The sequence below is a fragment of the Thunnus thynnus genome, chromosome 3 (assembly GCF_963924715.1).
Source record: "Thunnus thynnus chromosome 3, fThuThy2.1, whole genome shotgun sequence".
Classification (NCBI taxonomy): Eukaryota; Metazoa; Chordata; class Actinopteri; order Scombriformes; family Scombridae; genus Thunnus; species Thunnus thynnus.
In genome coordinates this window covers 32028628-32042832 of record NC_089519.1, presented here as the reverse complement: position 1 = coordinate 32042832, position 14205 = coordinate 32028628, and the positions used below count along the sequence as shown (strand labels likewise).

Genomic DNA, 14205 nt, shown 5'->3' with positions numbered 1-14205 from the left:
GCACATCATTAGAATACAGATGGCGAAAGTCTGTCCTGTTATTCTGGACTTTACGCCTCAATGCTTTGCCAACAGTTGAAATGATACCATTCAGAGCTATTTGGCTGAAAATGGAGAATCCAATTTATTTAAATGTTTAATGCAAACTGTGTGATTCTTTAATTATTTAGAAGGTAATTGTGGCTCATAAATAAATGTCTAATTAAGCTACAGTATATGACGTGTCTTGAAAGTTGCTGCTTTGAATCACATGAAATGACTGACAAGCTTTGACAAACGGGGCACACACTGGAGCCAGTGGGAGTCATTCCAAGATGAATCAGTAAACTGTTGCTGTACTGGTAATTCCCCTGGATGTTAATGTGTGTAACTATATGCATGTTAAGCAGGCTGTTCTTTTGAAAGCACATGCATCTTCAGGTCACTTCATTGAGATAAGGGTTACAAAAACACTTAAAAAAGTAGCACAATACTTTCTGCTTCAGTAAAATTAAGTTGAGTGACAAAACTGTTTTATCAGTTTAGTGAATTAATGGAATTGTAGACTGCATAGTTTGATGTTTTAAACTACTTTTTTGCAGAAGAAAGAAGAAACTTTGACACTAAACTTCATTGGCGTGATGTTTTTACTCTGACTGACTTTCCAGCATTTATAATGCATGTCTATCAGTAACAGTATCTTATTTTCTGTAGTGTGGTATTGTGTGTCATCAATGTGGAGGCTATTATCAATGAATAAATATATCAACATTTTATTTATTAAATGCCGTAAGTGCCTTTTGTGATCAGTTATGTTGCTTTATTTTCCAATTAAACTAATATTTAGCACCTTACCTTGACTGGCTTCTCCTCTTTGTCACATGCATTGAGCCTGTTTGTGACACTTATAGAACATGGAGGAAAAAACATTTAGTCTTAAAAAGTTATAGATTATTACTTTCAACATGTCTCTGAGCTCTGTGAAATCCTACATGTACGATAAGGACAATACATTCCTTGTTGTTTTCAGACAGCCCTCCGCCATTCTTACTTTGGGAACTTTCCATTTGCTTCTGTAACTTGACATCATTAGTGTTGTTTGTCAGATGCAAAATTTTAATTAAAGCCCAGCTATCAGGGACAATAATTAAACACAAAGAGAGCCTCATTTGGAGAAGAAAGGGAGGGGGAATATAAGGCTGTCTCTTCCTCTGGCTTCTTGTCAAAATAAAACCAACAGCAAGAATGTGATAAAAGCAGCGAGGAGGAGATGTGATAGCACACAAAAGGTGTCAGGTTGTGTTTTGGCGATGAAGCATATTCATTTGTGTTCCTAGATGAAAGGCAGCAGAGATAAGCAGGATTAAACAATGCAGGCAGGGGTAAAGAGAGGCACAGAAAAGTGAAGAAAGGAGTAGACAGACAGATAAAAAAGAAATACAGATACAGGCAGAGATTGAGAGAGAGAGACAGGAGACTGACCCAGATGATAAAATAGACTGGAGTAGTGTGGTCAGAATCATTACAGCATTATAAATAAAGAATATTGTGCTGATCTTTGCAGTTATGACTGGACTTGACAGTTAACAACTGGCTTTCAGCTGTGTCTTGATTAACTTGTCATTAATGTTTGTAGAACACAGTAAAGACTAGAGATGTGCAGAGAGCCCAGAATTTGTATTTTATCTATATTTGTTGAGGCAGCAAAATTATTTGTTTGGATTCGTATTCAAATAAAAGTGGAAATGGATGTAACAACCCTGATATCAAAGTGTTAAAATATGTGTTCTTCAATAAACTATTGTAGTGAAGGAGGGTTCTCACGCCGGATCTCGAACCTCCCAGACCACTGCACTGACCACTCAGCCAAAGGGGTCAGCTCTGCCAGACACACAGACCTGCAGCTGTTTATACATCCATGACACAGAGACAGACAGCAGAGCAGAGCAAAGGAGAGACGGAGACAACAATGTAATCTCACTATGCCATGAGTCCCGACCTGCACGCTGTTACTTGACATGTTTTTTTTTTTTCTTCCCAAAAACAAGTAATTTTTAAAATATAAATACATTAAAAAATAAATAAATTTGTGCTTTTCAAATATTGTATTCTGATTTGGCTCCAACCCTTGTACATACATACATTCAGGCTAGCAGTCATGTCATATCAGATGTGCTGTAAATATGCGCTCCCATCAGGGAAAAACTGCAATCACAAGCACAGCGCAGTATTTTTGTTGGTCTCAAATTGCAGAAGTGTACTAAAGACTTTGTTGGTAAATTCCCTGGAACCCTAATGAAAACAAGAATATATCACGTGTTGTATCTCTACATTATCATGACACTAGACTTGGAGTTGTCTTCAAAGAGTGAGAAGAGAAGGAATACAGAAACAGGATGAAAGAATAAGAACATGTTTCTGTGTCAGTGTGAGCGTGGCCATTATGATCAATGGCCAAATTGCTGTTTGATAAATAATTCACTTTGCTTGCTTCTTTTCATCACGATGTGCAATGTGCCAATGCTCACATTCACATACATGTGCTCTACTTAGCAGCAAATAAATCTGTAGAATCAATCCACTTCAATGGTTAATGAATGACTTGCATAATTATTCATGTGAAAAGGGTTTATTTGAACTGTTGTTCCAGTTATTCCAGCTGTTGTTCCATTGTGCTAAAGCTGTAAATTGCTTTTTTGCGGTTGTTTTATTTCACACACGTAAGGATGACAACGATGCTGGGTCAAAGGCAATAAAGGTCTGTGGTGGAGGGATTGAATTGTCAATATCAATATCATGGAACGATTTGAAGGGGGGACTGAGAGCTGCTCAGGGTATGGCACGACAAAAATGAGAAGTGACTGGGAAGCTAACTGAGGTGCAAGGCAGCACCGAGGACAAGAAGGAAGGGGAGGAGGATGACGGTCTATTAGGGACAGGCCAGTATGACAAAGAGACACTGAAAATTGGCTTCCATTACTCATGAGTAGATTGGGTTGCACCATGTCATTGCTTCATTTCTTGTAGCTATCATCTGACTAAGACAATGCCTAAAAAGTACAAGAGGAATTTATTAGGGATTGAGAGAGAGAAAGTACTTAGAAGAGTCTATTACTCAGTTGTTCTTACTATCTATTCCCTGTCATTCATGTTGTGGCTAGATAACTTTTCTCTGGGAGGGAATCAAAACTTTGGAAACAAATTAAAAGAGTCGGAACTGCGGTGATGAGATACATAATATTTTACGCTGGATTAGAGCCTAATCCATGGTTAATCCCCTGAGAAAGGTAAATAGCTAAATGTCAGCTAGTATCCTGTTAAAACATGCAAATTACAACAGCCCTCCTCTGTTTTCCACTTAGCCCATCTCCCCGTTTTCACCCCTATATAACTGCAGCTATTAAATTTTATTGTTTCATTATGTACCTAAAAGTTGAAATAATAGAACCGCAGCTGCACACTGGCAAACCTTGTAAACAATGACAAAAACACAAAGGAAAGTGGCATTGCTTTCATAGTCTTGGAAATCTCCATTTTTATTGGTGCATCATATGCTAATGTCTGAACAGAAGAGCTGCCATTTATTTTCATACGAGGCTGTTATTTTCATGAACGTGAATAATTACAGTGCATAAAAACCCTAGTTTCATTTGAAAAGTCAAAATATGTTTCTTTGGGCTTTATTAAGACTCAATGAAATAATCATGCCAGTTAATGGATTTATTACTGTGGTGCATTACCTTGAAGGGATTGGGTACCATGGGTATTAGATTCATATACCTTTTTTTTTTTCACACAGTGCTTTTAGAAATGAGACGTAAATGCAATTAATTCAAAACCATCTGGGGATATGTGAACTGCATTACAATTTTCTGCCAACTCTTAATCATTTTGTCATTATCACTATTAATGTTAATATTCTCCCTCCCCCCTCCCTTTCTCACTCTCTCTGTTGTATAGGCCTTCTGTCATTCTCTGTGAGGGATTACTTCCTCAGCTGTGCTGTCAAGACGTACGGTTGTCAGGGGCCATGAGTAGCCGCTGTGGTGACAGTCTCCAAAACCCTTTGACGTGGAACACCTAAAATGGGGACAGGACTTGGTGCCATGCTGCAAGCTCAGCTCTAATCACCGTGAAGACACCCTTCTGTTCACCTTTCTCTCTAATTATATTTGGCCCGCTCGCCCCTGACCTGCAGCCCTTCCTGATTTGAAACTGCTTCCGCTGCCCTCCTCCCTTCAACTCCTTTCTTTTCCTCCTGTCTACGAGGCGACCTCAAACACTCCTAACGCAAACCATGGCCAGCAGACTCTGTTTCTCCTCTCTGTCTCCCACCCTCTTTCTCTCCCTTATGCTCCCTTCACTGTTGCTCCTGCACCTGCCTGGCATGGTGAAAGGGGACTGTTGGCTGATAGAGGGGGATAAAGGCTACGTTTGGCTGGCTATCTGCAGTCAGAACCAGCCTCCATATGAGACCATTCCCCAGCACATCAACAGCACGGTCAGTATGAATCTATCAATAGGCCTTTTACACCAGCACAGCCACCTCTATTAAACCATATGCCTTCATGCACTCTGAGCTATGATGGTGTCAGCCTAAGAGCACATGCTATTAACTGTGACGGTGACTTTTGCATACCTGCAACACAATGTAATCTTCTGTTCACTCTTTATCATGGATGTAGTTTATTGTGTGATTATCATTTGTTGGTTGTTGTAATAAGTATGATAATGATGGCAATTTAATAACTATTGTATTGTTTTTAGATACAAAAATTCCATATACTTAATCAATTTAAGCTGCAAAGTTATATTCATATGCCCAATGATGGTGACAAAAGCAGTAGTAATGGCTAGAATTGTTACGTGGCTGTGATGATAGTATTAAAGCAAATAAATCATTGCTAAATATGTTAAATTAGTTAGGTAGAAGATCCAAATCATTGGCTACCAAACTGCTATTGGCTGGCACAGCCAACTGTATATATAAAATTGTGTAGCATTTGTAGCAGACAAGAACAGAACCTCCAAATGAGTCAGTGTAAGATAACCAAACTAAAATAAACTGTAAAAGAAATGTAAGATATTTTTTAATCCATATTCTGCACATTTTTGATCACATTGAGCACATCTCCAACATGCTCAGCCAATCAGCTAATGTGTTGTGCTTATGCTAATGATTTATGTAGTGGCTTCTTGTTGTCTACATTTTTAAATATCAGTGCCAAGAATTTCAAGTAGTGCAATCTGTAATTTGCTGCATAAATGATTAAAGCTCAAAAGCTTGAAGATAATTTATGACAGCACCCAAAGGTAATGTTAACATGCGACTACATTCATACTAGCATCAACATTTACCTCAGTTACATAGCTCAGGATGGGTGCTCCGCTGCTTGCAAACAGGCTGTGATTAACTTAACACAAATTTTCATTAGATGTATCAGTTGGGAAATTACTCATTAGATGGCAAATTTGTGTGTTTGCATGTGTTATACGGTCTAGGCAGCAATCTTTGGCCGAGAGTTTAGGTCCTCTTCTGTGGCTACTAGAAGGTGAAACACATCACCTGAAAGTAATCTTTCCTCTTGTCTCTCTTAGGTTCATGACCTGAGGCTGAATGAGAACAAACTTAAGGCTGTGCTCTTTATCTCCATGTACCGCTTCACAAACCTTACTGACCTCAATCTAACCAAGAACGAGATTAGCTACATTGAGGACGGGGCCTTTGCTGGACAGGCCAACCTACAGGTTTGCAGCCTTGTAACACAACTCTGTTTTTATGTCTTTATGTCTGATTTCATTCACTTTACATTTCATTATCTGTATAAAGTACAAATCAAAAATGATAAAGGATTTCACAAAAGGTCCCTAAGACTTCAAAGGAGTCCATACCACTTTATATTTCTTTCTATGTCACAATATTCACACATTGGTTGGCGTCATTTGTTATCTGGCTGTTTCAATTTGTTGGTAACATGCTGTTGTAAATATTCAACATCCATAGAAAAGTGTATAATTATTTGTGTTGGCCTCATAATATAAATCCCATTGAGGAGACCACGCTGAATGGTCATGTGTAATGTAATCTGATCTGGATAAGGGCACTCCCAAACAGTTTACTGTGTATATTGTTATATTTTGTTGTATAAAGAGCTCAGGCTATTTTCTGAAATCATCCAGCCAAAAACCTCAGTTCTCATATCCTGTTCATAGATGGTGGTTGAAAACTTTCCAAGCCGACACAGTTTGTGAGGGTATCTCAAAAACATCCACCAAATGATAAACAATTAGTTTTGTTGTATTATGGTATATCAAACGTTTCAAAAGGATACTTTCTGTTTCTGTCTCAGGTTCTTCAGCTGGGCTACAACAAGCTGACCAACCTGACTGAGGGCATGTTGAGAGGTCTGGGTCGAATGCAGTGCCTCTTCCTGCAACACAACCTCATAGAGGTCATTGCCACCAATGCCTTCTGGGAGTGCCCCAGCCTCAGCAGCCTGGACTTATCCTCCAACAAGTTGGCCCGTCTTGACCCGTCCACCTTCACTGTCCTCAACAGGCTGTTGGTGTGTGAACTAGCAGGAAACCCGTTCCACTGTGGCTGTGAGCTATATAGCTTTCTCACCTGGCTGGAGGCATTTAACAATGTCACCCACACCTATGACCGCCTCCAGTGCGAAACCCCTCGCCACTTGACTGGTTATCCTCTCCTGAGCCCAGTGCCCGGACATGGAAGAAATGCCCGTGCCCGTCTTTCGTCCGAGTGTCAGAATGGTGAGAGAGTTACAGGGATTTCTTCCACGGGACAAGATTTAGATGGTTCAGGGATAGGTTTCGAAAACCCAGACCAAGATCTGTACCACCAGCCAACCATGTCGTCCACTGCTGATCCCATATATAGCCATCAGATTTCTATGACACTTCAAACAGTCACCCTCTACACAGCTTCTCTAATGGTGCAGATCCCACAACCTTACAGTAAGATGTACATCCTCTCCCAGTACAATAACACTGTCGGTGCAGACATCATGCCTCTTAAAAACAAGAAGGAGATAATAACTTTGGATAAGCTGAAACCGCACACCAACTTCACCTTCTGTGTGGCCTCGGTAAGCAAATCTCAGCGCTACAACCACACTTGTCTGTCCTTTACTACACGAGCTATTGGACCAGAGAACCCCCGAACCAATCCATCTACAACTACACACTACATCATGACCATCCTAGGATGTCTGTTTGGCATGGTCATTGTGCTTGGATTTGTCTATTACTGTCTCAGACGAAGACGCATCCAGGAAGAGAAGGAGAAAGCTATAAGTGTGAAGAAAACTATTTTGGAGATGAGGTACGAGAAGTTTGATGTTTGTTAATGAAAGTCTTAAGAGCCACAACAGACCCCTTTTTCATAACTACGACTGCATGTGGAATGTTTTAGCTACAAAAAACATGGCAATTATTATGTGTGTCTCATGGGTATAATCGATTTCCTGGAAACAATTTTGCTGTGTCAATCAGTTCATTAGTAGTTTTTCTGCATTGTTTTGTTTGATTTTAATTACTGAAAAGCCTGATTTATTCATCTAACTACAATTTTTTTTCCCCCAACCACACTCATTATTGAGGCTTTGGGCCATGTTATGCTATGGGCCATGCTATTTGTCATAATATAGTAGAGCTTCAATTAAAAGAAGTATTCTGTCATCCCATGGAATCACTGGGAGGACAGGATATTAAAACTAATTCATTTTAAAATAAAGTATAAGGTCCAACTAAATTTAGCAATCCTGCTTTTTGCAATTTTAGGATAATATGCAACATTATATGACAGATAACCAGATCAGATAATGAAACTGGATGTATTGTTTGTTCTGAATCTTTCATTCTTCAGGTATGGCCCAGAGGCGGCTGCAGCAGTGGCGAATGACCCAGGTGCCATGCAGCGTCTCCAGGAGCAGGCCCACCACCAGCACCACCATGCAGGAACAGGAGGCAAGCTGCCCCCATCTGCCTCCTCTAGCACAGGCATGCTCCATGGCTCAGCCAACACCAGTTCTTCCCGCCTCTCCACCTTGCCACAGGTGGAAAAAATGGCCTCTGCCTTCTCTGAGGCAATGGGCAGCAAGGGCAACTATATGGATGTGAGGACTGCAGGAGTGGCAGGGGAAGGCAGGGAGGGAGGGGTGGCAGCTGGAGGAGCAGGGGTAGGAGGAGAAGTAGTTGTGGATATGCGAGGTGGGGCTGAAAATGGGACAGAGGCTGGGGAGGATTCGGATGATGACGGCCGTGGCTCAGCATCAGAGATCTCCACCATCGCCAAGGAGGTGGACAAGGTGAACCAGATCATCAACAACTGCATTGATGCCCTAAAGCTGGATGCCTCTGCTAATGTTGTGACCACGGCTGAAAATGCCAACTCTGTGTCCTCCTCCCAGCCTCCAGCCTGCATCGCGTCCCTTCCCCGCAACCTCCTGCCCCTCTCTCCAGGCCACCCTGGAGATCAGATCATGGCCTCCTCTCCAAAGGTGCATCCTAAGTCTCACCCTCAGCCTCAACCCCAACCACATCCTCAGCCACATCCTCAGCCTCATCCTCAATTACATCAGCAGGCTCATCCACCTTCTATGGCCCCAGTGCCCCTGGTCGTGCCCCTGTCTGAGCGGCCAGGCATCAGTGGTGGGGGGTTCCTCTCCCCTCCTTACCGTGACCCACCCCCAGCCAATGCAGTACGGCCCCTTCAGAGGCAGTTGAGTGCTGACACTGCTGCAGTGAAGAGCCGTTGTGGTGCCAATGCTGGGGGATCTGTAAAGAGCACCAGGGTGTTCAGTGTGGATGTCCCTGAGCAGCGCAGCGATCCTCCCAAGTACCCGACAGAGAAAGGCAGCCCTGTGGGTTGTGGTGGAAGTAGTGGAAGTGGAGGAGGTAGTGGAGTAGGTGGCTGCAATGGGAATGGAATGGGAAACATAAATGGTGGTGGGGTGAGCATAAATGGGGGTGGGATGCGGTGTAATAACGGGGGTGGAGGTGGAGGTGGCATGGCTGGCCCTGGACAGCAGCAGCAACACCACTTGGAGGTTCAGCCAGACTACCACAGCTCCGAGCACCGCCACTCCTTTCCTGCACTCTACTACGAGGGTGGCAACGAATCACCCTCACCAGCCCAAAAGGCTTCATTCCTCAAGCCGCTGGGGCGCACCAAGAGAGATGCCACAGCCGCCTACTCCCAGCTCTCACCCTCTCGTCACCACAACTACAACTCTGGCTACTCCTCCAGTCCAGAGTATTCATCTGAGAGCACACTGCGGATCTGGGAGCGATTCCGGCCTTACAAGAAAAGCCCCCGAGAAGAAGCATCTTATATAGCGGCAGGCCATGCCCTGCGTAAGAAGGTGCAGTTTGCCAAGGACGAGGACCTTCATGATATTTTGGACTACTGGAAGGGGGTTTCTGCCCAGCAGAAGCTGTGAGCCGAAGAAGCAGAGTTGAATACAGTGAGGGGAATTGTGAGGTTGGATGCCAACAGCAGACTAAAAAAGGGGATAGATGTTAATGTAGCAATGTGTTTCCTCTGAGGTGTCCAGTGACATGGGTCATTCTGCTGGATCCAGAGTTAAAGAGGTATACTCTCTTGGTGTTTCCTTTTGGAATTGATTCTATGATAATCCACTGACATTTTAAGAGGTTGTTTCAGAATTTGATTGATTTCACTACAATACTGAGCGATAATCTATAAGAATCAAGTTGTTCACCAGACTGCCTCATACTGGGCATTTTGGTCCTTGCAGGCTTCCGTAGACCTGCTGAATCCCCACTAATGAGCAAAGCAAAGGTGGTGACAAGCAAGTGTCTTCTACCTCATTATTTGCACAGTGTAGCTCAGCTATCTCACCACAAGCAGCCCCATTCATGACTTAAGCCCCATCCCTCTTTTCTCTAATCCCATCAAACCACCATTCACAAAACAAACATTCCACAGCACCGCCAGCACCTGCTCTCCTATAGAAGCATCATTTAGGGAGATAATGAGGGAGCAGGATGAGGAATTAAGCGCGTTTGTTTTAGAATAGCCTGAATCTCACTCTTTGGGGGAGGACATTAAGTGATACTTATCGGGCTAATTGTTCTTCCTGGCAATTAGCCAGTGTAAGAGTAGGTTGGGGAGGCTTTGTGTTGAGCATGCTTATCGATTCGAAACACCTAACTACATATGTTCAATGGTGTGTGGGCATGTATATACAGTTTGTGCATGCTGGTGTGAGTGATTGCGTGTGGGTGGGAGAGAAGTGTTGGGGTTGGGGTTGAGTCGTCCATTATTGTCAGTCTCCTTCACGGTAGTAAAGTGGATGGCTTAGTGGAGATGCTTTGCATATACTGTAGATAACAGTCCAGTTGGGGAGTTGAGTGTGTGTGTGTTGCCTATCTATCTAGATAATGTGGAATAAACCCTTTCAAGACCTGCAGGCATTTTTGTCTCCTTGCCCATTTCTTATTTACAAGTGTAGCATATTTCTTTTGATAAGGTAAGCTATGAGGTAGGAAATTTACATTTCAATAGTGCGAGTTGTGCAGAAATTACTTTAGGATGGGTAACACAGGTTGGCAAGACAGGTGTTAGCTTCTATATTAAAGAACCTGGTAATCGCATTTAGGAATAGAGGCAGATTGAGAGCAGGTTAGAGGTTTGCTGTAGCTGTATCTCGTTTCGAACACACTTGTGTTATGGAGACGAGATAGAGTAGACTACAGTGTATACTCAGCCGGAGATGTATAAGCTCAAGGCGAGGCTGCACAGAAACTTAAAATATGTCAAATGCTCCCTGCACTACACAATGAGATAAAATGAATATAAGTGGAGTGAAGGCCCAAGGGACATCCTCTGCTTTAGACAGGATGACTCCCCATTCAGTATATATGACCCTGCTCTGCTCTGGGCGGGAGCTTGCTATGGACCAAAGTGCCCTTGGGAGGTATTGTATTTATCATATTTTCTTTACTTTCCAATGTGTTTTAATATAGAATAAGACAGTCCCAATGAACATGACAGTATCTGGCTTGTTTTTAGTTTGGTTTATTTTATTATTTAGGATTTGAGTTTGGATATATGGGTGTTACAATTAAATCTATTGACACAGATTGGAGCAAGGCTTGGTGCTATTATGGACCAAACAAGAGACTTTGATATGAGACAGATGTTTTTCTCAGTTGCATTTCTACATGCACAGAGCATTCTGATACACAAATGCTGATAATTCTTGAGTATGTGAATGTTAATGCCTCAGCTATTCAAAATATTTTACGGTCTTCCCCCTTGCATCAACATCCACGCTGTCAAAATATGAATTTCAGCTGGCTGTTTTTCTTTCATTTTCTTGACATTCTTTCTACCCTCACCACTGGTATCCTGACCTCTCTTTCTCTGTTGCGATACATCTCAATTGGAAAGGTATAAATTCTGTTTTTAAAATGTCTAATTAATTCATTCCCCTCTGTGTTTTTTTTTTCCCTGCCCACCACTTCTGTCCAACTTAATGGGGTAAATTAATGAGTAATTTGCGGAGGTTGATGTTGTACCATCGTCTGAGGTCAGAAGAGCGTGCTGATATTATTAACTCTGCCAGACTGGGAGCCTAATTGAAATTAATGATGGCTGCCTTTGTCTGCTTATCTTTCTGTCTGTCCTTGCCTCCCTCATCAGATGCTTAACCATGTTCCACCTCTCTTTGTTGCCTGTAACTCTTGTCAGCAGGAATGGTCCTCAGACAAACGGTCTGAAAAACTAAGGTCAAAATTATACTTCACCATGACTGTGCAGGTTATGAGCAGGCTGAGGTGAGCTAGTCTGAGATCTAACCTCCTGGGCGTTTTTACATTTCTTTTGAGTCTGATCAGTCAGGAAGGACCAGTCTGTCGGGCCTGGAAGTAGTGCAGCTCTTTTTGATTTTCCACAGGGTTAACTCTGATGTCATCATCTTGACAGGGCTTGAATTCACCCACTGTTTGAGGTGTGAGTTTGAAGGGGAAAGTGAGAGCGGAGGATGGCATTTACTCTTTGACCTATAAAGACGTCTGTCCACAGAATGGACTCTATTCAAAAGGTCAGTTGGCAGGAGCTAAATCTGTTGTGAAGTATCAGAAGATTATGTGCATGTAGAACATGCCTTATTGGTCTTACCTTATTAGACTTACGTAAACTGTACACTCAATGGGACTGTTTCTTCAGTAGAAAGTAGCTCCAGTGAAAACTGTTCTCAGCAAGGTCTGTCACCTTGTGTAACCAGGACAATGTTTCTGGAAAGACATGTTGCTTGTTAAAAATTTAAATCATAATATTTCGGTGCTGTGGGCACCACAAACAAAATTCATAATATCTCAAAACCTTGGCAAATAAAATGAAGACTATTGGAACAGCTAGATACCCCGAGTGCTAAATGAGAAAATTTGTTTTCTTATTTGGGTGAACTGACCATTTAATTATACCTGTAATGAAAATCTGTCAGTTTTTATCCTCCCAATTTGCTCACTATTTTAGCTTTTAATATTCCATTGTGTTTTTTACATTGAGTAATGACTTTCCCACTGACCTCTGTGTCATCTGTGGCAGCCAATCCAATAGACCCACTAGCGTTCACAATGGAATATCAAAGGCATGTCATTACTCTGCTATCAGATCAATAGAACTTAATTTGGGTGGGTGGGTGGGACCAAATAAAAAACAGAGCAAATTTCCTTGGGCACTGAGTTGGACAGCCTCCATGTCTATGAAGAGCCCAGTTTTCTATTTTTGCCTTTTGTTCAAATTCCACTTGCAACTGCCCTTCGTGTTGGGTCCAAGGAATCACCAATCAATTAGCTTTAGATTAGTACCACAGGCTATGCAGAGTTGGCAGCTTTTTAAAAATAATGGCTTCATTTCGTGGAATGGGGGGAATCGAGCTGAGGTTACCTGCATATACCCTCAAGGCCTTTCTCTAGATGTAAGGAATAACATTAGCTCAGTTATTCATAAGCACAGTGTGTCCAATTGTTATAATTTACACTGAAGAACATTACTCATTTCTGGCTAACAATCCGGTGTTCTTATTTGAACTCTCATTATTTAAATCTATACACTTAATCTTTAATTGACTTGTTCTCCCAAAAGACTTTATTCTGCTCTGCACTGTTTGTATAAAGGCACATATCACTACTATAATACATTCTAGTTTTAACATTCAGTCCACCCATGGTGGCCAAGCCTTGCTCCTCTTCCTCAGGTAACATATTTTCTATCCAGCCCATCCTCACAAGAAAAACGACAGTATGGGTCTAAAATTCAGGCCAGCAAAAATGACTTATGGTTACATATTTGCCCTCTACCAGCTGTTGCAATTATGATGCTGTTCACATGACGTCAATATAAGGTGACTTCCTTATCAGGAGGAGGCAGGAAGGGGGGATGAATAGATAGTTAGTTGCTGCAGGAGACCACTGTTCGCATCCTGCTTCCAACCACGTGTCTTTCCCCGCCAAAGATACTGCAAGTTGCTGCATCTCGGGTGTGTTTTTCCCCGCAAGAAGCAGTGTATATCACCAGTGTTTACACCGTACGTTACTGCAGCTTGGGTGTCCAAACCATGATCCTTCCCTAACCCTAACCAAGTGGTTTTTGTGCTTAAACCTAACCAGGCCTTAACCACAGCACTGTCATACCATAAAACATCATTATAATATAAAACGGTCCTGTTGGTGGTTTTTCTGGTCCCCATCTGTCCTCTAGAGGGCACTGAAGACACTCCTATAGGTCGTTTTGAGAGTCATTGGAAATAGACCTATTCTGTCGTTTTGGTATGAGGATGTGTTGTGTCTGTCTTTCCTTAAGTATGTAATCATCTACAGCAGTTATTTTCTCTTGACAGCAGGGTTTTTGATTTCCCTTCCTTACAATGAGGGGTGTCTGACTCCAGTCCTCAGGGGCCAGAATCCACCAGTTGAGCCTGACAGATGTACATACACTGCACCTTAGGGATTGCCTGTGTGTCTTCTCTCCAGTCTGGCCAATTAACAACAATGACAAATCAATGTGAACGGACTGACATCTCACACTTCCAGAAGAAAAACTAACTGGCAAGAATTGAGACAGCATAACTTGTGGCAGTCTCTGAGGAGTAAAGTCAAACCCTCTCTATCCAGAGCTGTGAATCCCAGTGGTACATTGAAATTGATAATCAAACATGGTGTCTGCTCTGAACA

General features: G+C 42.2%; 1 protein-coding gene across 1 annotated transcript; it reads left to right on the top strand.

Moving 5' to 3' along the window:
* Positions 1 to 4256: 4256 nt before the first annotated feature.
* Positions 4257 to 10312, top strand: LOC137180599 (protein phosphatase 1 regulatory subunit 29-like). The gene is made up of 5 exons (XM_067585975.1): positions 4257 to 4480; positions 5578 to 5727; positions 6330 to 7324; positions 7868 to 8501; positions 8586 to 10312. The coding sequence occupies exons 1-5, from the start codon at positions 4277 to 4279 to the stop codon at positions 9441 to 9443; spliced, it is 2841 nt and encodes a 946-aa protein (XP_067442076.1). The 5' UTR covers positions 4257 to 4276; the 3' UTR covers positions 9444 to 10312.
* The last annotated feature ends 3893 nt before the right edge of the window (positions 10313 to 14205 follow it).

Coding starts and splice junctions, on each gene's coding strand:
- LOC137180599 (XM_067585975.1), top strand. CDS start 4,277: ATGGCCAGCAGACTCTGTTTCTCCTCTCTGTCTCCCACCCTCTTTCTC. Junction 4,481..5,577: donor CCCAGCACATCAACAGCACG/GTCAGTATGAAT, acceptor TGTCTCTCTTAG/GTTCATGACCTGAGGCTGAA. Junction 7,325..7,867: donor AAAACTATTTTGGAGATGAG/GTACGAGAAGTT, acceptor TTCATTCTTCAG/GTATGGCCCAGAGGCGGCTG.